Genomic DNA, 27,703 nt, shown 5'->3' with positions numbered 1-27,703 from the left:
TTAATATTCTTTTATGTATTTTTACCAATAACAAAAATTATCATAGTAATATAATAATAATAATAATAAGAAGAAGAATAAGCATAATTGCAATAGCAATAATAACAGTAATACTGATAATAGCAATGATAATGAAAAATAATAATAATAATTAGAATAATATTTATTATTAAATTTAGATTTTTTGATAAATTCATTAAATCGTAGCAAATAGTATTATTATGGAATTCCAGACTGTAAATATTTTACTATAGATACAATAATCATTACTTCGAGAATTCATCTAAAAAACTTTCGGCTTACGAAATAATTGTAACAATGAAAAACTCCCAAGTTTGACAACATTAAATTTTATTACAAAACGCAAAAGAGTTTGATAAACTAATTTTATTAACCTATGTTTTTTCATTTGCAAAAAAGTGTGGACTTTTTGAATTTATAAAATTATATAATTATGCAATTTATGAAATACTTTATAATTTATGAAATTACTTTTGAAATTATGCTAATTTATAAAAGCAGAAAAATAAATAATCTTTGATTGAAACATAAAACGAGACGTTATTTGTTACATACAAAATGATAGAATAAAATATCGGTAATATGTCTATACTCGTGTCTATGGTAAAGCATAGGCCTTCGGCTTGTCTGGAGGTTAGGGGTTTGGAGTCGTTTGGTTAAAAAGCACAACCATTTAGCCTATTTGTTCTTTAGGGGTTTAGGGTTTAAGGCTCTTTAGTTCACATGTACAGGCTACAAAGATCACACATTTGTAAACAAGTTTTTTTGAAAGTTAAAATTTTTTTTCGACATTTTCGCCCACCACATTGGTTTCGCCATTTTGTATTTTTAAAATCTGATATCAGATTTGTAAAGAGCGATCTCGAAAACCCCTATATACAAACCTTCTACAAAATATTATGGATTGAAGTATACTTATAGTTATTTTGTGTTAGGGGTGGTTTACCCCCCTAAGGGGAAGTATCTATGAAAAAACCGAAAAACTTAATTTGTTTATTACAGATGTTTACAAATTTTTTCCAAATTTTTTAGTCGTTTAAAACTTTTTTATTATATAAAATTTTTTTTCGATATTTCCGTCCGCCATATTGGATCCGCCATTTTGAATTTTCAAAATCTGATAGATTTGTAATCAGCGACCTCGAAAACCTCTATATACAAACTTTCTACGAAATATTATGTATTGAATTACATATTTACAGTTATTTTGTGTTAGGGGTGGTTTACCCCCTTAGGGATAATATTTATGAAAACACCGAAAGACGTCAACTAAATTTTGTTATTAAGGATGTTTAAACATTTTTTCTAATTTTTTTAGTCGGTTTAAACATTTTTATTATAAAATTATGCCAAAAAATATATGTTTTCAACCCCTAAAAAATAGGGGATGCTACCCTTACTCTTCAAATCACCATGAAATACTTGCTCTTTTTGTAAGAAATAACCTCCAATTTGTTTCATTGAAAAATATTAATTTTAAGCCGAGATATTTAAAAAAACGCTTTTTGGGGGTTAACTTTAGGGGAGGTTTTTACCCCTTAAAAGTGAAAATTAGCCGATAAAAAAAAATACGTGTCTCTTATTATTTTATGTTCTACAACATATATGAAAATCATCAAAATCGGTGAGTTCGGGTTGGGTACCTTTCCTTGTCAGTGACGAAGATAAAGTCGTCAGGTACAAACTTATAAGAAGATTTTTGAAAATTAATCAAAATTTAAGTGTGATGTCAGTTGATTAAAGTCGGCAAGTGAAAAACGTGGTAACGTGCTAGTACAGAGCACGTGGCAATTTTGAGGTTAAGCACATGTTCTCGTGGCTTATTCCACTTACATTCAACAATATACTTACACTCTTATTAACCTCACAGTCTTTTATTTATCCACAACTCCAACATGGTTTAATCTTAGCGCTTTTCTGTTTTTTATAAACTTTGTCTTATCTAAACTTTTAGTTAACATATCAGCTAAATTTGAATTTGAATCTATTTTTACAATCTATTTTATCAATAATAAATCTGCTTCACTTATTCTTCCACCACTTCCAACAGTTATGATTTGCGATTCATTATTTTCTGACTTATTAGCTTAAGTTTGTTACTGAGTGCCAAATATTTGCCAATGCTGTGCCATCGCAAAATGCGTTATAATTTGCTATTATTATTTGTTTTATTACTTCTACTATGCTGTATTATCTGCTCCACGCCCTTCGGTTATTTGATCACGGCGTTAATAAATCAGTTTAACAATTAATCAATCTCTCTCTATCTCGGAGGACGGAGCGGTGCCTGGTCTCTCAACTGTGCGATGCAAACTTTCGCTTAGGTGTATGCAAACATAAAATCGTTAAACAATGAATACTCTTTGACTAGAGAAAAAGACAATCCTTTGATCGATTAGTTTTTCACGCAAACACTCAAGGGTTAGAAATCTATTTTTCTTGAGTGAACTGTGTGTAGGCGTATGTGCACAGATTGGTATTCAGCCGACTGCATGCATGATGATAAATGCTCTCTAGTAAGTAAGATAATCCTCCTCAATGTCCGCTTATTTTCCACGTTAGGACTAGTATAAGGAATTGGATGACAAAAATCAATTTCTTGGAAGCTCTTGTCACTTAAAATGGTTCAGTATATATTAACTGCAAATTAATTTAGCATCCTCTTACAGATCGTTAACAGTACTTATAGTAAATATTTAATACTTTGCATTCGACATCGTAGCTTAGATATTTGAACATGACTTCTTAAATGCCATTTTTCTCTCAAGGATGAAAACGATTCGGATGACAATACAGCGAGAAAACCCAGCGTAAGGCGTAATGGTCTCTCTCGCGTGTTACTACTCGGTCTATATACTTATATCTGCATCTCTTCGCCTTGCCTTTGTTACATGCGCGAAGGCGCTAGCCGGCTAGCCATACATATAGGTATTACTGTTGCCGATCACGTGATCAAAAAGATCTCACTCTTGCTTTAAAAGTCACTGCAACGATAGACGGTAAGTGAAAGCGGATCGTTTCGCAGCTCGCCAAAAGTTGTCAAGTGACGTTGAATGCCAGTTCGTCCTGTCTTTCGACTTTGTAATTTGTTTCCTGACGTCGTTGATACGTTTTCGTCTCAAAGTTGATTCAGCTAAAGCAATCACATACGCCATTATACAATTTAAATACGTAAAATATCCCCAAAACCCTGCGGGTCAACTTGGGCTGACCATGCTGTTCTTATTGATCTTCCGAAAATATACAAATCTTAAAACTCTGACCTTGATGTTTTTACTGAGCTCACACTTCTATATAAAAATAACCTAAAACCCCAACAGCACTAAACTCGGAGTGGTACAGCAGTGGCATAATTTACTTTTTTTTACACATAACTCCATCATTTTTGTACAATTGCCATGGCGTACCATAGGAAGTGTTTGTCTAAAATCACCAGACGGAAGGATGATTTTTCCTAAAGATATGTATTTTGTACGTACGTTTCTTTGCTAATGATTATTGTTAATGTTAAATTATAACTAGTTGACTAGCGTACTCTCGTTATGTCTCTCTCCCTCATTACTGTATATAAACATATCTAAAAATATATATGTAATGTCGTAAACGTTATTTCAGCAACAAGGTAAGTGAGAGAGCAGAAAGCCCAGCTAGCGAACAGAGAGAGAGAGAGAGAGAGAGAGAGAGAGAGAGAGAGAGAGAGAGCCGCGCGCGTGTATTAGTGTGTCGAGAGGAAGAGTGGGAGAAAGTCGGCGCTGTCCATGCTTCCGCGCTAAGGGACTTCGATTCTGAGCGCCGAACCGTACAGTCGAACTCTTGGTATACTATAAAGGTCTCGGTGCTTTTGCGCGCGCTAGCCCTGGAAGATTGTAGCTGCAACAGAACCGCGCTCTTGGTGTGTCGCCGGGTACGAGCATTTTCCAGTGAAGGTCATCTTCACGCGTCGGTCACGAGCTGAGCAGCTATCGCCGCTCGTCCTCCCGCTGCACCCAGCCACACACACAAGGCCATGAGGCATCTTCCTGGCTGCCCAGCGTGGGCTACGGTCGTCTGATTGCGCCCTTCCGGTCGAGCCACGAGGCATCCTTGCGAGCCAGCACGAAGGCGAATGTAAGTACTCGCTTGATCGCTACTCTCTCTCTCCGCATTAGGCTCTGCTTCGTTTCTCTCTCTCTCTCTTGCCTAGCGTTGCGATTGTATCTTTCTTTATTTAGCTTTATATAAATTTAACTAGAATTTCAACCTGCGCTTGGTTATTTCGCACCTGACTCTCTACCTATTCCCCGCGTTCGTCCCTCTCGATTATACATTTCATCCGCGATTAAGCTACGTAGCATCATCTCTCACGACGCCTCCGCGGGCTCACGTGCTCGAGGACGAGCACGTACAGCATACTGCGCTACGAGCCAGGTTCCACACAGCCTACAAGAAGCCTGCAACGAGCTGCTGCTTTTACTCATCTCGCTATTCGATAGATCAGTGAATTCGTCACTGACTCTTTATACACGGGATAAAGAACCCCGTTATAAAATATTTGTTAAAAAACTCATTTGAAAATTACATTTCTAAGATGAATCTATGTGTTGATATGAGATTACAATTAACGTTAAAAAATTAATTGTCACAAAATATTTTTACGAAATATAGGCATGTTTACGGAAGGCATCGTTTTCTAAAATAAAGAATTTTAATATCATGTAGTAGTATAGTAGATTGTAGATGCGGTATAATAATAGGTAATTTAATTTTCTTTCGGGTACATATTAAGCAATTTACTTTTATCAACTTTTTTAATAACTTTTTTTAGAAAAACTGACATCTCAAAACTAAAAAATTGCTGCAAAAAAACTTTTTTTTACACAAACTCCAAAAATGACTATTACAAGGCTTTCTAAAGTAGGAAGCAATAGGATTCGTATTAAGAGAATCGTGGTTGACCTATAAATAAACTTACAAATCGAATTCAAGTTAAAATCCAAAGTTACTTATCAACTTCCCCTTCAGTATCCTACACATTTTAATTGGGTCGCTGTAAATTCAAAGATTCAACACATAAAATTGCGTTTCTATCTGTGGTAGTTACCTGTAAAAGAAATACAGTTACATGGTTACATATAGTGATAATATAATGAATAGCTGACGTGCTAGACTAGCTAGAGTGTTAAAGAAGCTTTCTGATTGGTCAAAATAGTGTATATCGTTCTCGATAACGTTATTAAATAAAGCCCCCTGTTCACAACACGTAAAAAGTAGTTGATATAAGTGATAAATACAACTAAATTATAAATTACTTATCTCAAAAGATATTCAAAAGCGTTATTAGATATACGTGGAGTGCCTGTGACGCAGATATGAACTAGGTATTCAACGGAGCTTGTACGCATATATGATTGCTGTAGATTGATCGTATCAAATTCTCAGAAAGACGTAAAAAACACATTCGGCGACGATAACTCTAAATAGAAAATCGACGCACGTGTTTATCGTATGCGTACGCAACAGTTATTTACACGATTGTAACTCAAATGTAGATTAACCTGAAAAAAATCTAATAGACTGGCGAGATGGGAAACTGACTGGGATATGACGTAGCCATACCCAGTGGGACAGTACACATTGGTATTTTTAATCTCCGGCGGATACTGGTAAGTTAGTTATTGGTGTACTGAGTTTCACAATACCGAAACTCGTAGGATCATTCTCAGAGAGAAATCTTTGGGTGCATGCGTTAATAAAATGAATAAAAATACTTATTTCCTTGTTCGGAATATTACTAACTACCTTGAGCTGGTGGGTGAGGGTAACGTTTTAAAAAAGGTAAAAATTTGGGTAAGGTAAAAATTAAAAAAATAAAAATTAGAAAGGGTAAAGATTAGTAGAAATAAAAAATTTATAAACTAAGATTTCAAAATGAAAAAATTTGTAGAACAAAAATATTTAATCGAAATATTGCGAAAGGTGGTAAAATGGTAGAAATGGTTAAAGGTAGTATAGTTAAAATATCGCAAAAGGGATATTTTTTGGAATTTTCAAATTTAGGTTTCAAAATTATACATTTCCAATATTCTAGGACTTTAAATATTGCCTTTCGTTATAAATCAATTTTTTTCCTTTCAAATCTTCATTTTTCAAAATTTTTACCCTTACTCTAAAAAGTGAGATGAACAGCTTGGAGGTTTTGGGAATCCTGACCGACGCTGTACTTAAGCTAGTTTGCAAGCATTGAGGCCGCATGGAGAGGAAAAATCAGTAAAACATTTGTATTCGCACAGTGCTACAGCTAAGAGAAGCGCAGGGATACAGCGTGAAACGCTGGGGCCCGCAGCTAATGGCTGTCTCGTGCCAAGCTGCTGTTGAAACCCGGTCCTTACTACGGTTTACATATAAGGACATTCCGAGGTGATAATCAGCTAATGGTATGGCATAATTAATAGGTAATTATCAGCTGATTATCACCTGAATGCGTTGCATCATTAATATTTTGTTATATAAAAATATCTTACTTACTTGGATCAAAAAATACAATAGCTTTTAAACAAGCGAATTCTGAATCATCGATACGTACTTCATTCAAAGGTTTCACTACCTCATCCATTATTCTTGCTCCAACTCTACTTATATCAAGATTTTGATTCTGTTCTTCTGCAAGTAGTAACATTTTTTACAATTAATAAAAATATAACTTTCATTAATCATAAGCACTTGTGATTATATTATGAAATATATATATATATATATATATATTACTTATGACAAATAATATTTCGGCTATTGGAAGTGAGAAGCAGCTAATCCAGAAATCGCTCCAGAAAGCAGCTGGTCCACAAAATTGCTTGAAAAAGCAGAAAATCCAGAAAATCACTTCGATTTTTTCAAAAACCAGATTCATTTTTAAGGAGAAAAAATTAACAGTTCCGAAGCTGGTTTAAAAACGAGTCATTTGCGTCAAATTTGCAAGAATTGATAGTGATAGCGTGGGTAGCTGCTGACACACACCGTAAGAGATAGGACTCTCCTTACGTGCTGGTTTGGTTACACGATATTTTATCAAAGGACACTTCACCACGCGACATTTCACCTAAGGACACTACGCCAAAAGTCACTTTGCCACATGCGACACTTTGCCACACGGCATTTCGCCACAGAGACAGTTCGCCACATGCGATACTTCGCGACAAATTTGAGATAAGGCCGTACATAATTTTTAATCCCGCGGGAGAGTTAGTTCTAGTACTGAGTTGCTTAAGTGACAGACTACCATGCTTTTGTAAATAACCATACTAACCCTATTACCGCCTTTGGTTTATGTTGCAGTTGGTTCTAGTACCGAGTTGCTCAACCCAATAACCCAAGTATAGATAGTAGGTGAGTCGACTGAAAAACCAAAATGTCAATTAATGGACGTAATAAATGGACGCTATTTTTATTGGGTTGTTTAGTCGACTCACCCATTATCTTTACGTGGGTTATCGGGTTAAGTGTTTAGGGAAAGTGGTTGTGTTCTAGTTTTGTTCTAGTACCAAAAAAATAAAACTATACGCTTTGCTTTCGATTAGAAATCCGTATATATGGTATTAGTACCCTGCATAATGACCTAGATAGTATTATAATCATTAAAATCAAATTAGTGGTAAAGTGTCGCATGTGGCGAAATGTCACTGTGGCGAAGTGTCGCTATGGTGAAATGTCACTGTGGCAAAGTGTCGCTGTGGTAAAATGTCACTGAGGCGAAGTGTTGCATGTGGCAAAGTATCTTTAGGGGAAGTGTCCTTAGGCGAAATGTTCGGATACGGCTGGTTTTTAACTTGCAATTTTATTGTTTTTCTGCACGATAGAAATTTTTTCCAACCCGGGCAATAAAAGGCAGAAATCGTGCATGTGTTATAAAAATAAAATTTCGCAGAGTGCTACAAGTACAACCATTTGTTTGTTATTCTATATTTTGGTAATGGAAATTGGAACAAATGTTAAGATGCTGAAAAAATAATCTCAGGAGATTTTTGAGTCCCTTTAAACTCGACAGCTGTGCTGCAATCATCCCTCATTTTAAGGGTGGAAATAGGGTTGCAAAGATGAAATAGTTAAATAAATCTCTAGATTTTCGATTGCCACCCCTAAAATAAGGAATGAAGTGTAAGATATTGTAACGGTCGGTTTCACCGGCCGATGAGCGTTATGAATTTTAGCATCGCGGCGCGGTTGATGGCACTCTGCGAGTGTCACCGCGGAGCTATGAAAGTTCGAAGGTAAGCAAGGAAGAAAAATGTGTGTAAGTGCGTGTGTGCGTGGGGGGTTTGCGAGCGTCAAAAGATGAGTAAATTCGGCAGAGCGACACGAGAAGTCCGAGAGTTCGGATGGGCTTGGCTCAATTACAAATAGCCACAGTGTCAAAGTAGGCAAGCGAAAACCCGAAATCGGGGTACATTTTTACTTACCTATAATCGCTATTGATATAAGCTTCTAAAGTACGAATATTCAAAATTCTCACGCCATCAATTTAGTTTTTGTTGCATTGCGCAAGGCATTAGCTATAACATTTGCGGTAATACCTGAGTCCTGCAGGGAGTCGTAGCCCTGGCAAGGAGTTTTGACCGAGCAAAATCAATGACGGAGGTACCGGTCGTTGATTCAAAATCAATAGCATTAGAGGAAAGTCGCCTTGCACGTAAATGTAAATGAAACTTGTGATCCGAAATGAGCGCAATTTCTATCTAATTTGACGACCGCTTCGCGGAATTCAGACCGGCTCACGGCGAAAATGTGACAGCGCCAGACGCGCGATTAGTGAATCACGCTTGGCGATATATACGACAACCGATTTGGAAATTCGGACTCAAATAGATTGTAACGGTATGTGTGAGTGTGCTGTGTATTATTTGTGTGTGTGTGTGCTGTGTATTATTTGTGTGTGTGTGTGCGTGTGTGTGTGTGTGTGTGTGTGTGTGTGATGCTCGACAAATGCGGAATTTATGAAATAATAAGAACCATTATAACGTTCATCGAAAATTTTGAACTACAATAAAACGAAATAACACTTCTTTCCTTATCAATACTGAATTTTCCTTGAGAGTAATCCAGCATTTTTTACAATATCCTCTGTAACTGTATCACTGCAAAGTTTTACTATCGCGCACTAGTCCTAAAATATGATAGAATCTCGTTGCAAGTTTCTATTGTACGATAAAACAATAAAATTGTAGTTTATGAAACAGCACGTAAAAAGAGCCCCATCTTTTACGGAGCGTGTCAGTAACTATTTAAACTAAAACAGTATTAGTTCATACAAATTTTAATACTTTAAAGTCATCTGGGATGGCTGGTTATTAATTCGTGCACAGAAATGACTCGTTTTGACGTGAAACATCTTATGGCGTGATATGGGTGTGAGAGCGATCTCGGATGAGGCGACGCATCACGCTCCCCTCTCTATTACCTGTGCTAAATATAGATCTCTGAGTATAACTATAACTCTTTTCTCTCCTCAGTCATATGAGCATGTTTGTCCTTCAAGTTGGAGCCAAATAGCGCCAGTACACGTCCTTGGCTGTCATGGCCGCCGCACCTATAACATAGCTGAACATGGCTTTGCGAGTCTGCCGCATACTCATCTGCCTATCGTTAAGAGCGTGGAGTAGGCTCGTCATTCAAGCAGACATGGTTATTCGTATAATTATTAAATTGAAATGTTTTGTGCTACTCTTATGCTTTTATATCTTATAAATAGGCTACCTCACTTATTCTATACAGAGAAAATATAGAAATAGCCTTATATTGGCATAAGAGTAGCATAAAACTTGTGCAATTCAATTGCGGATTCTATACAAGTGCTTTGGGTTTTGCGAAATTCGTAGTAATTGTGCAAGAAATAATGTCGGTTGCATTCTGTTCTTCTATTGGTGCGTCAAGGACATGCCAGCCGAGACGCGTACTGGAGCCTCCTGAGTCAAGCTTGCAGGGCAAACATCTTCATTAGGTACGCGCCAAATGTAAAGTAACTTACGCCGCTATACGATGAACTTTTCTAAAGCAAATAAGGCTCAGAAACCGTGTTTTTGGGTATGGCGGACACTCCGTGTGGGGTGAATACCGACCCATTCACTTTCGCGAACGAACCTCTTTCCGACTGGAAATCAAATATGGCATGCTAGACTTATTATCAGGTCGAGATCAGTTTTATCGGATCTAGTCCTTATACTGAGTCTCACACGGCGCAAGTCACAAATCAGATCATCAGAAAAATCAGAACGGTACCGGATCGCTGCTGGGCTGTGCCCTGAACTTAGATCTTTTCACCTAATTGATGCTTTAAAACTGTCATACATAACTTCAAAAAATTAATTTTTTCTGATTCTAATCTATATTCCATAGAAGCAATTACCGCAACTCAAATTAAAACACAAATAATTTCTATACGTTTGCAAGTTTGAAAATAGTTATTTACTTGACTTTATATTCATTTCTTTCAATAACCATCAATTTCGATGTTTCACATCTGCCAACTGTCCCGAGACCGTTCACTTTTTCTAAAACTAATTCCGAGATGTGTGGTTGTTCTTCCTCAAAAATATTTTTGCTTTTCTTGACGATTTTCTGAACCAGCTGCTTTCCGGAGCGATTTTTTGGATTAACTGATTTCTGAAGCATTTCTATGGATCAGCTGCTTCTTACTCCCAACCGTCGATATGTAGTCCTGTCATATAACTTAATTATTTCATACATATCACTTATTATAAGTCCATTCCACATAAAACCATGAAAATTTGTTTAAATCATGAGCGAAATTTTGTTTCTGGTTTAGAATACCCCCCAAACACTTTAGAAAAAAAATTTTAGAGCAGTTATTGCTATATCAAAAATCGATTAGGTAAAAATGAGTATTTCTTCTAGAAATAAAAAAAAAATTTACTCATATAGCTTGTTGTACATTGTTCTACATAAAAATTTAGGCTACACGACCTTATTTCCGAGCTTCAGTAAAGCTTTAAACATCTCAAATTTAGTAATAAGATCAACATCAACGTTATACTGCATGACCGATTCTTAGCTATAGGATACTTTTATGGTTTTAAATATTGCAAATGCTTTTTCCATGTAGAACTTTCTCGAACCTGAAAACCGACAAACGCTAAGAAAATCAAACAATTTTTAGGACTCGCAGGATATTACAGGCGTTTTATCAAAGACTTTGCAAAATCAGCGGTAATCCTGTCTAGACTGTTAAAAAAGAACGAGCCCTTTGTGTGGAATGAAGAGCATCAGCAAGCCTTTGATAAATTACGAACGGCATTGTGTGAGGAACCAGTCATGAAGGCACCGGATCTAACTATGCCATTTTTAGCAATAACTAAGCCATAGGAGCCATCTTGAGCCAAGGACAGTTAGGCAGCAACCAACCCTGTGCTTATGCATCGCGAGTCCCTAAAGGACCAGAGCTAAGATATTCCACCTACGATCGAGAACTACTGGCTGTACTATTTGCAAAAGACCAATTTAGACACTACCTCGCAGGACGCAAATTTACAGTAGTAACGGATCACGAGCCCTTAAAACATTTCTTCAATATGAAAAAAACCCGTTCAACAGATTGAAGGCAGAGTTCAGAGGTTACGAATTCGACATTGTATACAGACTCGGAGTTCGCAACGGAAACGCAGATGTACTCTATAGAAATCTTATTCTCGACGAAGGAGGAGAAAATCCAGGGAGACCAAAAGCAGAATTGTACGAGTTGGCAGATAAGCAAGAGCACGAAGCTACGATACAACGATTTGAAACAACAAGGAAAAGAGGCAAATTTGAAAAGCTTCCGGAATCAGCCGATACCGCAGACAAAGAAAAAATATCTATAGAATCTGAAAACTCCGGAAACCCAAAAGAGAAAAAACGACGGGTTGTAGTTTACACCGACAGCACAGGTCAAGATAACTCTTCAGATAACGAATGGCAACCCAAGGCGGGAACGAGAAATGGTAAAAAGAGAGTTTACAAGAAGGTTCACGGCGAGAAAACCGGAAAAATATACTCAAGGGTAAAATCCAAGCCAATTCTCAGTCAGGCTGACCCGAACAGGATCTTGAGGAAACTCTGGAAGGGAGAAAATATGAGACTTGGAGTGCAAGCCGCAGGAACATCGCACACTCCGGGAACGAATTACAACGACGACCCTAAGGGGCCCATACGGAAGCAGACCCTTAATAGGAGTCAGCCGAAATTTCATAGAAACGACATGGAGATCAGCGATGACAGCAACAGTAAGTAGTGACGCCGAAGATAAACTCCTAAAAACCGGACAAATAGAACGGGAATAATGGAGCCACCGGGAAACTGCCTGTTTAACTCGATAATAAAAATCTTAAATCTTTAAACTAACCGAGTCAACAGAGATATAAACTTTTGTGCAGCCCGCACGTAGAAACCTATGGTGATCCAGAAAAGGCACGCCGCATCTTGCTATTACAAGTTGAGTACGGAGACGTGGATTGCAAATATGTATTCTCAATGGAGTTGTTACACCTTGCCGGTGAACATGGGCGTAAATCCTACACTAGACGTATGACCCTGAATCAGGGTCGGTCGTGTTGCCAAGAAACCTTCTATATTAGCAGTGTATAAGCCGGGAGATGGTCGTAGCCCTGATCCGCCTCCTCCACCTTATTGGTTAAAACAAGTAACACCCACAGCCCTGCATCTTGTGCCACTTCCCGGACAGTTATATTATCCTGGTAGACAAAAACACGATTTTATTACTTATAAGCCGCCTATAGCAATGTACAATGCAAAATATTAAGATTCTTACTATATGTGTATGTCTACGCATGACTACTGTACATATACTCATATGCAAGCTCTCCACTATTGAAAATTTTTTGCAAGATCTGACGTAAGATCATATCAACGATCTTATACAAGATCTGGTATAAGATCGTGTCCCAGATCTTACACATCTTACACAAGATCTTATCATCGATTTTCAACCACGAACCTACATAAGATCTTACATAAGATCTTAAGTGAATTATTGGAAAAAAATTGTTTTACTTATCGTGTAAGCAAGCTCTTATACAAGATCTTGCGCAAGATCTTGTGTAAGATCTTCTGCAAGATCTTGTGTAAGATCTTGCGTGAGATTTTCTGTGAATTTTTAATTTATTCATTACTTTTAAAATATGTTGGAGGGATATGAGCTCATATCATACACATATTTATTCAACATTCCTTGCGCGAAACTATTTCGCATACGCTGTGTCAGAAAAGCGCATGATAAATCAACCTTTGCACAAATCATGTTGAAAATTTGGTTTTAAATACGAGCGAAAATATGATTTTTAGTCTCCTGGTAGAATCGGTAACCCACTTAATGGTCAGTTCTTGGCATGGAATCTAAGAACTGGGTAGTTTTCTTTGCCATTTCTTAGGCAGAATGTAACTTTTTTTCTTCAACTTAATGGGCTGTTCTTTATTTCAATCTACTTATCTTGTTTTTAAGTACAAACTGCCTGCATTATAGTTTGTCGAGTAACACAACTAGGTTACACGTGGCTTATCACGGTTTGAGGTTAGAATTGGAAAATGGTAGCTAGCAGGCTTGGATTTGAGTTTTTAGTTTAGAGGAAAGTATAGAAAAATTATTTGCATCAGAAAAAATTCTGTCTGATCGGGGACTTGAATCCACACCATGTACGAGGCCAAATAAGTACGTTCGTGTACCATAGCTGACTGAGCCACGTAGACATTGTTACACACAAGCCCTACGAGCTTCGCCATATATTTGAATTATTCAAATTATTCAGTTAATGCCTAAATATTAATAATTTTGTCTTGCATCCAAAAAAAGAATTGATTTTTTGATATTTTCATGAAATTTAATTCTCACCTACAAAAAATACACAAGATATTACTACTTTTGGGAAATTTAAAATGTCCAGTTTTTTTACATTTAACTTAGTCAGTTTTTGCTTTTAGGGCCATTTTAAATGGGTGATTTTCTACCAGGGTCTCACGAGACATTTTCACACAATCGATCTTACACAACTGAAATCACATTAGTGTCAAAATATACTATTTTGCTATTTTCTAATAAAAAAGCTGATTTGTATTTTATGTAATTTATACATTTCTTTAAATTTCTCTCTTTCTCTCTCTCTCTCTCTCTCTCTCTCTCTCTCTCTCTCTCTGAGCGTGGCACGCTTTCCTTCAGCCTGGAAATCATCGATCGTAAGAGCACTAAACAAAGTTAACTCTTCAACAGCTGTAACTGACTACCGTCCGATCTCTCTACTCTGTTTCCTGTCCAAGGCGCTAAAGTGGCTGGTGCACAAGCAAATCTCTGAATATCTTGAAACAAGACTTTACCTTGACAATTTCAAAACTGGCTTTCGCACTGGCTACAGTACGCAGTCTGGCTTAATCAAGCTGACTGATGATGTCAGGCTTGGGATAGACAGGAAGAGGGTCACTCTGCTACTTCTATTTGATTTTAGCAAGGCGTTTGATACTGTGTGTCACCTCAAGCTACTCGGAAAGCTATCCTCTTTTGGCTTTTCCAAGCAGATTATCTGCTGGCTTGCATCTTACCTCACGAGAAGAGAACAGGCCGTCATTGGTGACAACAACGAGCTCTCAACTTTTCTACCATTAAACTTCGGTGTTCCACAGGGGTCAGTTTTAGGCCCCCTGTTGTTCGCGTTGTACATCAATGATATTGGTTTCTGCCTAGATTCAGATGTGTCCCATCTAATCTATGCGGATGACCTGCAGATCTACAGCCAATGCCACCTCGAGGAGTTTGATTCCGCTCTGTCAGAATGAGTGCTAACGCCGAGAGGATAATGGGCATCTGCATGACATCTGCATCAAATAGTCTTAAACTTAATGTTAATAACACCTACATAAATATAGGGGGAGCCCGGGTCGACTACGAATCATCGGTGCGCAATCTGGGTTTGGTGCTAGACTCCAAGCTCACGTGAAAAGAGCACGTTAGACAAGTTTGTAAACGTGCTCACTCTTTAATGTACCGTCTCTATGTTTTTAGGAAGAGCACTAACCTCAGGTTGCGCCAACACTTGGTGCAAGCACTCCTATTTCCCATCATCGATTAATGTTCACTGGCTTACTGTGACCTGACACAGGAACTTGACTTGAGGCTGCAGAGGCTTGTCAACACGGGGATCCGTTATATCTACGGTGTAAGGAGGGACGAGCACATCTCCCCTTATAGGCGTGAGTTGCAATGGCTTACCACCGCCGGACGTAGGAAATACTTCATGGCCTGTTTTCTAAGGAAAATGTTCAACACCTCCGTACCTATCTACCTATTAGCCTATTTTGATTTCCACGTCGCGCTCAGGCCTATAAGGGGTGAGGTGACCCCCCTGGACATCCCGTCCTTCAGAACGGAGACGCTGAGGAACTCATTTTTCATCAGTGCTTCCTGCCTCTGGAATAGCCTACAAGCTCACCTTCGCAACACACTATCCATATCACACTTTAAACAAACAGCTAAATTATATTTCTTTAAATTGGAAAACACACAAACATGACACAAACATACACACCCATCCATCTCATTTCACCTCATTCCATTTACTCGACACACTATCACTTCTTAAACAACAATTGTTGATCTTATCTGTATTTTTACTATATTTAAATATGTACAACATAATGTACAACAATATAAACATGTAAATCTAAAATCTCTCTCTCTCTCTCTCTGATTTTAATCTCTAGATTTAATATAATTTAGAATTTCGTATAGCAATCTTTAAATAAAAAAGGAGCCTTACCCGAAGCAAACATTCTAAGTATTGGTCAACCATGTAATATATCCGTAGAGAATAAGTAATGTTAATGACGGTTTATACTTATTCAAATGGCGCACTGTTTGAAAATGCCGTAAAATATTGATGTATGTTTGCAGACGACAATGAGGTAACAGATAAGATGAATGAATATAAATTAAAAATTAGGTAACACAAGAAATCAGCTATTCATAATTTATTTTTCTCTATATTTCAGTTAGCGTGTAGAATATCATTCATCACAATACAACTTTGTATTATGTATAAAATATAATATAGTTGTTATAAGCTTTTTTCACTTATTTTCATTATCGTACTTACAAAATTTGATTAAAAAGTAAATACAAATTGATATTCAATAAAAGAGATTGTTTCAGTGCTACTCACATCAAGTTATATTACAGAGAATTTAGCTAGCCCACGTAAACTTTACAACATTACACTATTTACTTTATAGGAATATTAACACCTTAAGCGGCAGGAAAATGTACAAAGTAGCGCTACCAAATCTATGATATCAAACATTTTTAATTGGTGCACTTGGATGCCATAGTAAACTAATAAATACTGAACAAGATCGGTATCAAACCTAGCATAACGGGTAGTATGCAAACTACCTATTTTTAGAAATCGGAGAGCGCATAACTATTATGTTTCAGGAACAACTTCTTCCGATATATCTGGTATGCTAGTCTGTTAACACTTTTTTACAAGACAAAGTAGTTGATGTTTTCTATGTGTAACATACAAACTGACGATATCGTATAGTCATTTTGAACAAAGACCAGAGCTTTGAAGTAAGTGCGAGGCAGAGATAAATTCCTACATACAGCCAGCATCTGAAAAATATAAAATAATTTACAGACTAATAATTACATTCACTTATTTCGATGATTAAAAGGAAGTTGGCGTTTTTTGAGAACGCGTTTTAATAAGACGCCATTTCAGTGTGTGATTTGCGTGCTTCGAAAAGGTGTTATCTGGAAACATAGTTTAAGAAGGTGCTATCATGCACATCGCGCTCAGGTACATACTTGCACTTTGACCTACTTCGATCTAAACGAATAAAAAAAAAATAACAAAAATATATGTTCACTCTTAATTACGTTAATATTAATTAGATTTCATCAAATTTCGTTGTTCGCCAACCTGGTAGGCACAACATAGCTCTGTCGTTTCTGCGACTATTATAAACAAGACATCCCTCTTGAAAGACGTTTCGCAGATTGTTGTTTCTCTGTCGTTTTCTGCGATTATTTTGTTTGATTTTTGATGTATAAAGTGATACTTAAGACATGTAATAAGTTCTAAAATATTTTAAAAGTTAAATTTAACTTGTTCAAAAAATTATATTATTATACGCATTTTTATTCTGAATAAATTGCTTCTTTGATACAATCGTTTAGAACGAGAAATATTAAATATTTTTAAATAATTTAATGAAAATAAATTCAAAAAACGGTGTAAACGGGTAAAAAGTTAAGGGGATGTCGATCCAATAACTTCACAAATCCGCCACGAGGTATTTTGTATTTCCAAGATTTTAGAAAAACAAAAAGATCGATCGCAATTTTCCTTCAGTAGAACGATTCATTAAACTTAACACTATGGCGCTACAGACTCGGATTTTTATTTGCAAACTTTATTCAACAAGTTTTATGTAATAGAAAAAACAGTGTTTTTTGGGACGACATCCCCTTAATTACTGACCAGACATCAACAAGATAAATAGAATCAGTCGAATAAAGCTGGACATGATTTACCTTCTTAAAACTCATAAACCCTACTGAAAAAAAAGATGTTAAATGACTCTATCGGTCTATACAAGTACAATTAATTTTGAAATAATAGGCTATGACACTGTTCATTCTCAAATTAATTGTACTCGTATAGACCGATAGATTCATTTAACATCTTTTGTATTTTTAAACGAGCGATAGAGTCTTCCAATATATTATTACCTACTGAAAAAAATCGCGGAGTTTTTACGATACTTCCTGATGAATCGCTTAAACTTATCGAACTTCTTCTGACGTGATTTGTCACGTAATTAGTTGCTAAATTAGCCAAATTAATTTCCAAATAAAATAGTTTGAAATGCAAAATTTGTAAGCGTGGTAGCCAATTTAGGTGACATGATCTAAAGATGACTCCTCAAACGAGAAGTCTTTCGGCGTGCACGCAAATACCTACGACTCAACATTACCCCGTGTGTTTTCTTGTTTTTCGCGCAAGTGTCTTGGAGAGGAGTCCGAGAAGCCAGAGAAACTAAGGAGTCGCAACGGAGGATTCGAGGAAGCAGGAAGTTGGGAAAGAAGAACCGAGTGTGCGAGAGTCTACACAAAATTTTTTAACTCCGGCTGCGACCGGAGAATTCGCGGAATTTGTCAGCATGTGTTTGCGGGCAAGCGTTGGTGAGCGTCGTAAGGGAACATGTTGCTGGGCGCGCGCCGAACGCGAGCGCGGATTCGAGTTATCGGAGGTATGGGAAGAAGGGGCCGCATCGACGGCTACTAGCCCGAAGTCTAGTCGGGGCGTGAGTTGAGCGCTGTCATGGGGATTCGCAGATTCGCGATGGCTGATTGGCCGGGCCAGAGCGGAGAGAGCGCGCACCGCCGCGGTGGCCGGCGAGGCGCGCCACTTCTTGTTCGACTGTCTCTCGAGACACACGTACCGGTAGCAGTCCAAGTAGCAGTCGCGCATTTGTCCCGCGCATTTGTCCCGTGTTAGAGGCGAATTCGTGGAGTGAGCAGAAGGTCGAGGTCGAAAGTGTTTTCAGGAGAGCGCGTACGCGGGTTCAAGAAGTCGTGAGAGTGAGTGTGTGTGAGAGCGTTGGATAGCGAAGAGCAAGGCGAGAAAGAGGGTGATCATCTGTGTCCAAAACCAGACCGAGGCGACAAGGGTCACCAGGAGGAGAGCTGATCCAGCGACGCCAGGCCAGTCCAGGACCGGGAAAAAGCGAGAGAGAAGAGAAGTGGACAGCGAGGCGAGGAAGAATACGGACGCGAGGAAGAAGACGAGACAAGCACCGCAAGGACAGCCGAAAGCAGCCAGAGGACCGCGTCGTTTGCACGACCATTGTAAGTCTATCTTACTCAGGCTGAGTCCTAATCGTTGTTCGAGCGTGCCGCGAAAAGTGTGAGTGTGTGAGCGAGAGTGAGAGAAAAGTGATTATCGTTGCATTAGTGTGTAAATCGCATTGGCAAGGAAACGCGGGAATCGTGAGCGGCAGAGAAGCGCGGCTGGACTGCCGATCGCGGACAGAAAGCCGCACGTGGCTAAATTCGAGGAATTGCGCGCGCGTTGGCCTAAGGAGGGGAAGTGGTGCAACGATCGGAGAGGCGCCGCGGGCTCGACGGAGGCCTGCTTCGTCGGCGGGCCGAAGATCAGGCCACGAGAGTGAAGGAATGAGAGAGAGCGTTTTGCGAGAGCGTGGAAGCGCTACCGGGCATCCCTGTCGGAGAGAAGCGAGCGGAGGCAGCAAGCCTCGCGAGTGTGTGAGCGTGAACGCGTATGCGTGCGTGCGGCGAGTACGAGTGGGCGACGAAGCTGATCTACCGGAGAAGTTTTACAAGAGAGAGCAATAAACGAAATTGTAAACGAATTAAGGAGTTGTGATTTATACCGTCGCACACCACGGAAATCCTGAACCGTGGAATTCTCGCGAAACTTCCTCCAAGTTTAAACTTAACAAATTATAGTTTCAAGGTTTCCAGGCGGGGTTGGAAATCGAGTTTTTCACCCCAGATTGGCCAAGTCATATTATTAAAGAAATTTGTAGTGCTAATTATTTAAAAAACTAAATATATTGTTTGCTTACTTTTTTGTCTATATGATGTTCTTCATATATCCCCACTTTTATTCTTGTATCTTTTCAAATATCAATAGTAATATAAATTAGGTACTGGTACTATAAATCCTTCTTCATCTATATTTGAGTAGACACAAATACATTTTATGTCATTAGTTGATACTGCTATAACTGTCGTATTATTAGGGCATGCAACTTTTTTCAAAAAATGATAGCTACCGAGGTTATGAGGTAAAACTTTTATATCTTCACAAATCGTTACTTCATTTTTCGATTCAACATCTACTATAAATTCGTGAATTTGTATTCTCCTGTTATCTTTTAATAAAGCAAAAGAATTATCAGAGCGAAGATTGGGTCCTAAACATGATGCATATAGACATCCATCTTTCACCATTCTATAATATACTCTACTATCTTCTGATACACCAAATTGAATAGCTTTTTCTTGACTTATTTTTAGTTCTTTTCCAAAATATGTTATATTCATTAATTTATAACTTTTTTTCACTGGTATTTTTTTTATAGTAACACAATAGTTTCGAACAATTTCACATGCAGTTGGATAAACTTTCTTGATAAAAGTACTTGAATTAATGTTAAGAAATCGCAAACTTTGTAAAATCACTCCTTTTGCGCAATGAATTGCCTGTAACAATTGATGATTTCCAGATTCAAATGCAAAGGCGGAATGAAACCAAAGCGGACCCCAATTGTAAACACTTTTTATTAAATGCAACAATTGGTCATAGCAGTCTTTCCAAAATATTTCTGCGTTTTGAATGCAAATATGTGCATCATTTCATCTGCTCTGTCCAAGTCAGCTTCATTCATATCTATTTGTAAGCAAATGTATAAACTTTCTACAAACAAAGTCCAGTAGTGAAGCATTTCACTACTGATTTTAGAAGCTAGAATTGGGACGCTATAATATATGATCCAATTTTCCCACTCCCGTGCTTTCCAATAGTTTCTGTCTGAAAATGGTCTAGACAAGCCACTTACAACATGGGGAACCTTGATACTTTTGATTAAATCATCAATAAGATACATATCGCATTTATCAAGCAGATAATTAGTAATTTGCTTCGAAACTCCAAGCAAGCAGCAATGCATGTAGTCCGGTATAAAACCGTTGATAATATCAAAATGTGGTATATTAATCAGAGGTGATACAGATGTGATGCCATAAATGGGAGTTGGATTTTCCATACATCCTACTTGTAACATGTAATCTATTGTCGTATCCTTATCTCTTTCTCTAGGTGTCTCAAATAATATAGGATACCTCATACTACCTCCACACCATTCACCAGGATGTTCACACCAATCACAACCAAAGTGAGCATTAAATTGCTTCTTTCCGAGAACAGGAGCTTTAGCAATCGCATCGACACAGCAAAGAAGTACGAATAAATTTAACTTTCTCACTTCTCCTTGTATGGTACAATTAATACCGTCACGGAATAAGCTGTTAATTTGATTAACAAGTGGATATAAAAAACTCTCCATTGGCGGTTTGATTTTATTAAACCATAAACAGCATGTTACAATTTTGCTAAATCGTTCTTGAACAGGAATTTCATGTACCATTAGATACACAGGCCAAATCGAATATTTTGAGCATTTAAATACTGGAGCACCATCGGTATTCAGCGTTAATGTTACATAGTGATCCCTGTCTTCTTCAGGAAGTGCCGATACAAAGTCACGATACCTTTTGTGTTCATCAAATCTTTTAAGTTTTTCTATTTTTTGTTTTTTCATTTCATCATCAAAATAAAACTCTGAATCGTTTCCAAATAAATCTTCTGGTAGATGAAAATTTCTATTATCATCATGATTACACATTAAAATATCCTGAAAAAATTAATTAAATATAGAATTTATGTAATTGAATGTATATTATGATAAGTAATTCAAAAAACAATGAAATACTTTAAACTATTTATTTGAACTAAATTATAAGTAGATCAAACATTTTAAACTCGAGTAATTGCTCTGTGCCATGTTTTATTCTTAGAATAGGCAATTTTAAATGCGCTTTATGCAACTTTTATATTAAAGATTAGAATAAAATAGATAAATTTGGACTCGATATGATAAAATATTCATGAATTTGATTTTAGCAAAATTTAAAAAAGACAATTATATTTTATAACGAGTTGAGCACCGCGGCCAACCCGTAGCGGTATGAGTACCGCTGCGCCGCGACGAGAGAACGTAGAATCGTGTGCGCGATAATAAACACGTGCGAATTGGGCAATAGGCGCGAGAGAGATAGAGAGAGCGAGCCCGCGGGCTTATCCTTCAGGAGCGTGCTCATATAGCTCTCGGCCTTCGATAAATATACACGCGACTTCGCTAAGATTTCAAGGGTCTTGCGGGATTGTTCGTGCTGTGCTGTGTCCAGCGATATGAAGACGCATTTTGGGTGTGTGAGTGTGACCCGGAGCCAGGTGACCCCAGCATTAGCATAGCGGCTGGTTACGGAGTCTTGCAGCCTTTCCAGGACTACGAGCGTCTTCGACGAAAGAGAGAAGGTTTGTGTGGCGCGCAGTGCATGAGAGAGAGTGCCTGGTGAGTGGATATCACAACTGGTGAGTAGAGATCCAACCATCAATCTCTAAAGTGGTGACCCCGACTTTGAATACTCGCAATCCGCGTGTCATCGCGCGACGCCATTTTCGGCGCCGCGACATTTCGAGAAGCCTAAACCGCGAGCTCGCTTTCTTCAGAGCTCGCCTGGGCTTTCGCTCTCGTCGGCCAGCAGCCTTTCGCTCACTTCGAGCTTCTAGCTCTCACCTCGGTTTTTACACCGACAAATCTACGTCTTTTCGCGCGGCCCTTTTCAGCCGCGCGACGACGCTTTTATCCTTTTCAACATTACCACGTCTCGCGTCGGCCATTTTTAGCCCGCGCCGACGCCTTTTTACCCCTCGAAGGCCCATGCACAGGCGCAGAGGATGACTTTCACCGGCTCATCTACAGCCGGCGAGACCCACAAAACACCGCAACATCGGTCGCGAGACCAGCGAGCAGCGGAGCCAACATCAGCGGCATCAACAACTCCATCACCGAGCACCGAAGAATGGACGCCGGACCCCACGCGAGCCAGAATTATTGCGCGGACGCCAGACACCGCGCTAGCCATCAGCAACGCACGGACGACGGACGCCGCGTTAGCCAGCAACAGCAGCAACAACACCAGCGGCACAGCAAGCTTCCGACGCCACGGCCATCATCATCGTCCGCGGCGCCTCGCAGCAGCATCGCGCCCTTGCGAAACCTGTCGCTCGGCGCCGGGAACGCTGTCACGTCGCGCAAAGCCGCCATTTTGCGTCGCTGGCCCGCTCGCGCGCAAACGGCCATTTTCGGGTCGCGCATCACTTCGCGCGATGCACGACGCGTCAACAACATCAGCGACGTCATCACCAACATCATCATAGGCAAGAACATCGCCAGCGCGCCGTCATCACGGACAGGCTACTCGAGGCTCAACAGCGACAAACGCAGCATCATCAACAGCCTCGCAGCCACGGACACCAACATCGCCGACATACGACGTTGCTTCACGTTGACACCGGTCATTTTTAGCCGTTCCAGCATCGCGTCAGTTCGCGCCGGAGCTACGGCATGTCGCGCACGCCCCACTCTCGCACCTCGTCGTGTCTAGCACGGCACAGGGAACAGCCGCACGCCTCGCTCACAACGACAGACGCCGCGCAGTCCAGCACACTGCTGGGCCAACTCGCTGACGACGATGCTGACGATCGCCAACGAGCTAATCGCTCCGGTTCCTGTAGCTATCGCAAGCAGCCGATCGCCGTCGTCCAGCACGCTCATCACCAAGCGGCTTAGCTGCATCCAGCGAGCCGTCCCTGCCAGCAGCGGAGCATCCTCTCGAGGACGACCCAGCATATCTGATCGTCGACCTGGCAGCAGCATTCCACCACGCAGCGTAATCTTCAACAACATCCTCGGCACCGACATCCTGGAACATCCCGGTACGCCTTCAGGCCCTTACGCCAACGACACCTGGACACTGCGCAGCAACCTCCGGACGAGGACACTGCAGCCCAGGTAGACATCCTTTTTTTTAAGCAGCATCACCGGCTATAGGCTTCTGCGAACATATTTTTTGGGCCCAAGTCCATCCAGCCAATAAGGACCTGGCGACTCTGGCCCACCACCGTCACCATCATCTCAGCCTCGCTTTATCTGGGCTCAGCAGCCCTTATCTATCTTAAAACAGGTACAGCATCGGTGAAGAAAATAGGCGTAGAAATTAGTAACTTTTGTGGGGTCATGATCTGGTTAAGAAATTTGAGGTAAGATAGTGAGGTTAGGTTGAAGCGCGGCGCAGAGTCCTTTTTTGTGCGTAGAGCAATGGTCGGCGGCGGTGCGTATACGAGATTGTCGCAGATGAAGAAGACGGAAACTGGCGAGGACAACAAGAGCAAAGGAGGAGGCCATACTGGAACCCAGACAACATTCAACCAGAAGCTGATAAAGAAGGTAAACTTCGCGGAAGAGGAAGAGGGCAAAACCAAGCCGGACAAGACTGAAAAATGGCGCGAGTTAGAGAAGCGGGAGGATGAGATGCGTGTGTTCAAAAATAAAATTAGAGATGAGGTAAGAAAGATTAAGCAGGAAAAGGTAGAGATGCAAAAAGCTAAGATAGCGATGAGCGCGACTTTGGTAGAAATAGGAGAGCATTTGGAAATGTTCGAAAATTAAATAAAGGAATTGGAAACGAAGGACCGCGAATGGCAGAAAATGCAGACCACTAGGTCGGCCACTAGCTTAGAGAGCACGACAACAGAGGAAGGCAGGGGTTCCGTATGGAGTTTCAGAAGCGGATGGAGCGGTAAAAGCAGCGCGTCGTATCAGAGACAGAGAGAGAGAGAGAGAGAGAGAGAGAGAGAGAGAGAGAGAGAGAGAGAGAGAGAGAGAGAGAGAGAGAGAGAGAGAGAGAGAGAGAGAGAGAGAGAGTAGTTACAATGCAAAAATTATTGTATGATTAAGAGAGGAAAGAAAGAAAAGACAATATTGTAATTAGAGGCGTGAATACGGATGTCAATGATTTTAAAGCATGGGTAATGGAGTTTTTACATGATACGCTAAAGGTTAACGCAGGGGTCGAATTTGCGAGAAAAAAACGGACAATTTATTGTTGCTAAGGTGAAGGGGGAGGATAAAGAAAAGATTATGAAAAATAAGAGTATGCGAAATTCTCAACATACTCACGCTTCAGCTACTGATTTTCGTTCAAATGCTATTTATTAATGCGTTAATATTTTTATTTGAAACTTGGCACTGTGATAGATGTTTATAAAAGGAAGGACAACTAACTCTTGGTTTTTCATAATTCATTGTACTTCTTTAGTTGCATGCCATTTTCTGCCGAGCACTCATACAGTCGGTAAAAGTTGGGTTTCGGATTCCATTAATCAGACATTCGTGAATTATACAAAAAAATAGCCTCCCAAGTAATATCTGCCACTACATTGTTTTTTTTTTTGCTACTAGCACCACTGCAATGTACTTTAAGTACTTCTAACCTTAGAACTGTATCCTATAGTAGAATTCTGTCCTTTTGGTTGTAAGACAATCCTTCTTATATACAAAGATACCTCCTGTTTATGTGGTGACTCATTTATCTTACTCCAGTTGGCAAAGTTAACGCATTTTTAACATGTCAATAGCACAGTTTTTTGTATCCTTTTGAAATTTGAGTTCAAGGTCAAAACTAATTGCACAAAAAGATGTCCCCCTTGATCCTGGACAACTTTCATCTGAACAATTTTTCTGTTCATGGCTTAATTTAGGAGTTATTAGACTGGTTTGATTAAAATGGCCCACCCTGTATACTTATACTTATCACTTGCTCAACTTTTCAGTTCGAGATAAACAACTGCGTATATTCTAATGCTAGCAAAAATACTTCCTTGCCGTACACCACTTTCCAGCTAATTCTATTTTGCTTTGAACTCGCGTTTACTTTTCACTTTGACTTACTTAGCTCTATTATTATCGCCTCGTGATCACTATTTGTATAGTTATTTGCATGTATTCACTGATGATCTACTTGTCAACTAAGCCCATTTAATATCTGCTAACATAAGTCAGATCTACTATAGATCCTGTTTCTCTTCTTTTAAAGGTGTGGGTGTAGCCTTTACTGATTAGAAGCTAATCTAGAGGAGAGAAAGCCTCGAAAAACATGAGAAGAAGTACGACATTGGAAGACATTGAAAGATATGAGAAATGGCCTACGGGGAATATTGATTAAGAAGAAAGTCAGATGATTAAAATGAAGCAAAATAACACATCGAGAATAAAGAAGAGGAAGTTCCCAGTATCACCAACCAAAGCGAGTGACAGAAGAGAGCAACAACCAAGTAGCAGAGAACTTGATGATAGATGGCGCATATTGTAGGACGAAGATTTGCGAGCTAAGCTGACAAAATAAGGGAATAAAAATCTAGTTAAAATTGATTCTCTTGAGTTATTGCTATTAAAATAATAGTTAATAGTGTAACCTCGAAAAAAAAATTATATCTTTAAATATGTGATTAGCTATTATACATTAACCGTCAAAGAAAGCAAATAGCTCAGATGGTAGAGCAATGGATTTTCACGCCAAGGTTTTGGGTTCAAATCTCGATCAGAGAATTTTTTTTTTTAATTAGGTCTTTATTTATTATTAATTATCCATTTTCTTAGTTTATAAATATTATTTTACGCGATTATCACATGATAATTACGTGAGAAATTGGTCGAAAATCTCACGTGATTTTTTCAGTAGGAAATGTATTGGCAGCAGTTTTTTATTGCTTTGGATTGTTCATTTTTAACAGGACACGGACTTTAAATAATTGCAAAGAAAGAAGTTTAACTAAGAAAATGTCTTTTTCCAAAGTATCCAAATATTTAGGAAGTATATTTGAATAAAAAGTTTGCAAATCACATGGGACTCGGTCAAAGGCAATTAAATTGACATAAAGCTTGATAAAAATCTGTACACAGACATATATAATAGAAGAAAACTTGTAATGCTTATATTATATGCTACAGATCAGCTGAAATTTCAATGTTTCTTAGCTCGCATAGCCTAACACAATCAATAAAAAAATTATTCATAAATAAATTTAAAGTATACTTGGTATTAACTTAAGGAGTAATGGAATTAAAATTGAGATATTATTCGGCTTGCATTTACAGAATTGTGGATTTTGGGGTTCATCATTTTTTGGTTGGACTAAATAAATAGTACCGTAAATGTAGGAAAATAAATAAATAGTAATTTAAGTTTGATATTCAACCGATAGGCAAAATTATACGGTACACTTGAACACTTTTGAAATTAATATAGGTAATGTTCAATGTTCAATTAACTTGTCATTGAATTTTTAAATTATTTGAAATCTATTACAACAGCTATACATTTTGTTGTAACATTTATCTATATAGTTCATACTATGAATGATGAAATTCTTTTTACCTTACACAAAAACAAATTGACATCGATATTTAGTACACAAATATACCCTACATTTGTTTTTTTTTTAATTTTATACACTGCAAAACTCTACACAATCACATAACCTATGTATTCTTATACCATTTTTACAACAATAGGTTATATGCTTGAGTAGAGTTTTGCAGTGTAGTAGAATAATATAAAATAAGTGTAAGGAATGTTCATGTAGAAAATATCCATGTAGAATTTTTTCGCGTAGGGAAATATGTTTGTGTAGGGTATATATGTGTACAGTTTATTAGGTGTCCACTATTGTGTACGGATAGGTTTAAATTATAATTTGTGTTGGAGACATGTTAAAAACTGATATTTAGGGCATACTGCACTACTTGGTTTCAAATATAAACCTGCATATTCAGCTTTAACTTATGGTAAATGCAGTTAATCGTAATTGTTATAATACAATAGGGGGTTTTCCGTTAAAAAAATCCTATCTTCAAAACTAAATTGCGGAGGGAAAAATGTTAAAAAAATAATGACAATAAAGGATGATAATATCAACATGTTGTAAAAATTTTAAGTCAT

At 38.5% G+C, this 27,703-nt stretch overlaps 1 protein-coding gene across 10 annotated transcripts in view; it reads right to left on the bottom strand.

Moving 5' to 3' along the window:
- Positions 1 to 27,703, bottom strand: part of LOC107981573 (hepatocyte nuclear factor 4-gamma) — a 436,128-nt gene that overhangs the window by 52,782 nt on the left and 355,643 nt on the right. For 9 of the 10 annotated variants that reach the window (XM_031925546.1, XM_032601678.1, XM_031925544.1 and 6 more), the window contains one exon: positions 6,526 to 6,660. The exons of the other annotated variant lie outside the window; for it this stretch is intronic. In XM_031925546.1, coding sequence (XP_031781406.1) covers positions 6,526 to 6,660 — 135 coding nt within the window. The remainder of the gene's footprint in view (positions 1 to 6,525; positions 6,661 to 27,703) is intronic. 10 annotated transcript variants of the gene reach the window in all.

Source organism: Nasonia vitripennis, assembly GCF_009193385.2.
Source record: "Nasonia vitripennis strain AsymCx chromosome 2 unlocalized genomic scaffold, Nvit_psr_1.1 chr2_random0012, whole genome shotgun sequence".
Taxonomy (NCBI): Eukaryota; Metazoa; Arthropoda; class Insecta; order Hymenoptera; family Pteromalidae; genus Nasonia; species Nasonia vitripennis.
Note: the sequence above shows the minus strand (reverse complement) of the source record. Positions and strands in the feature narration are given on the sequence as shown.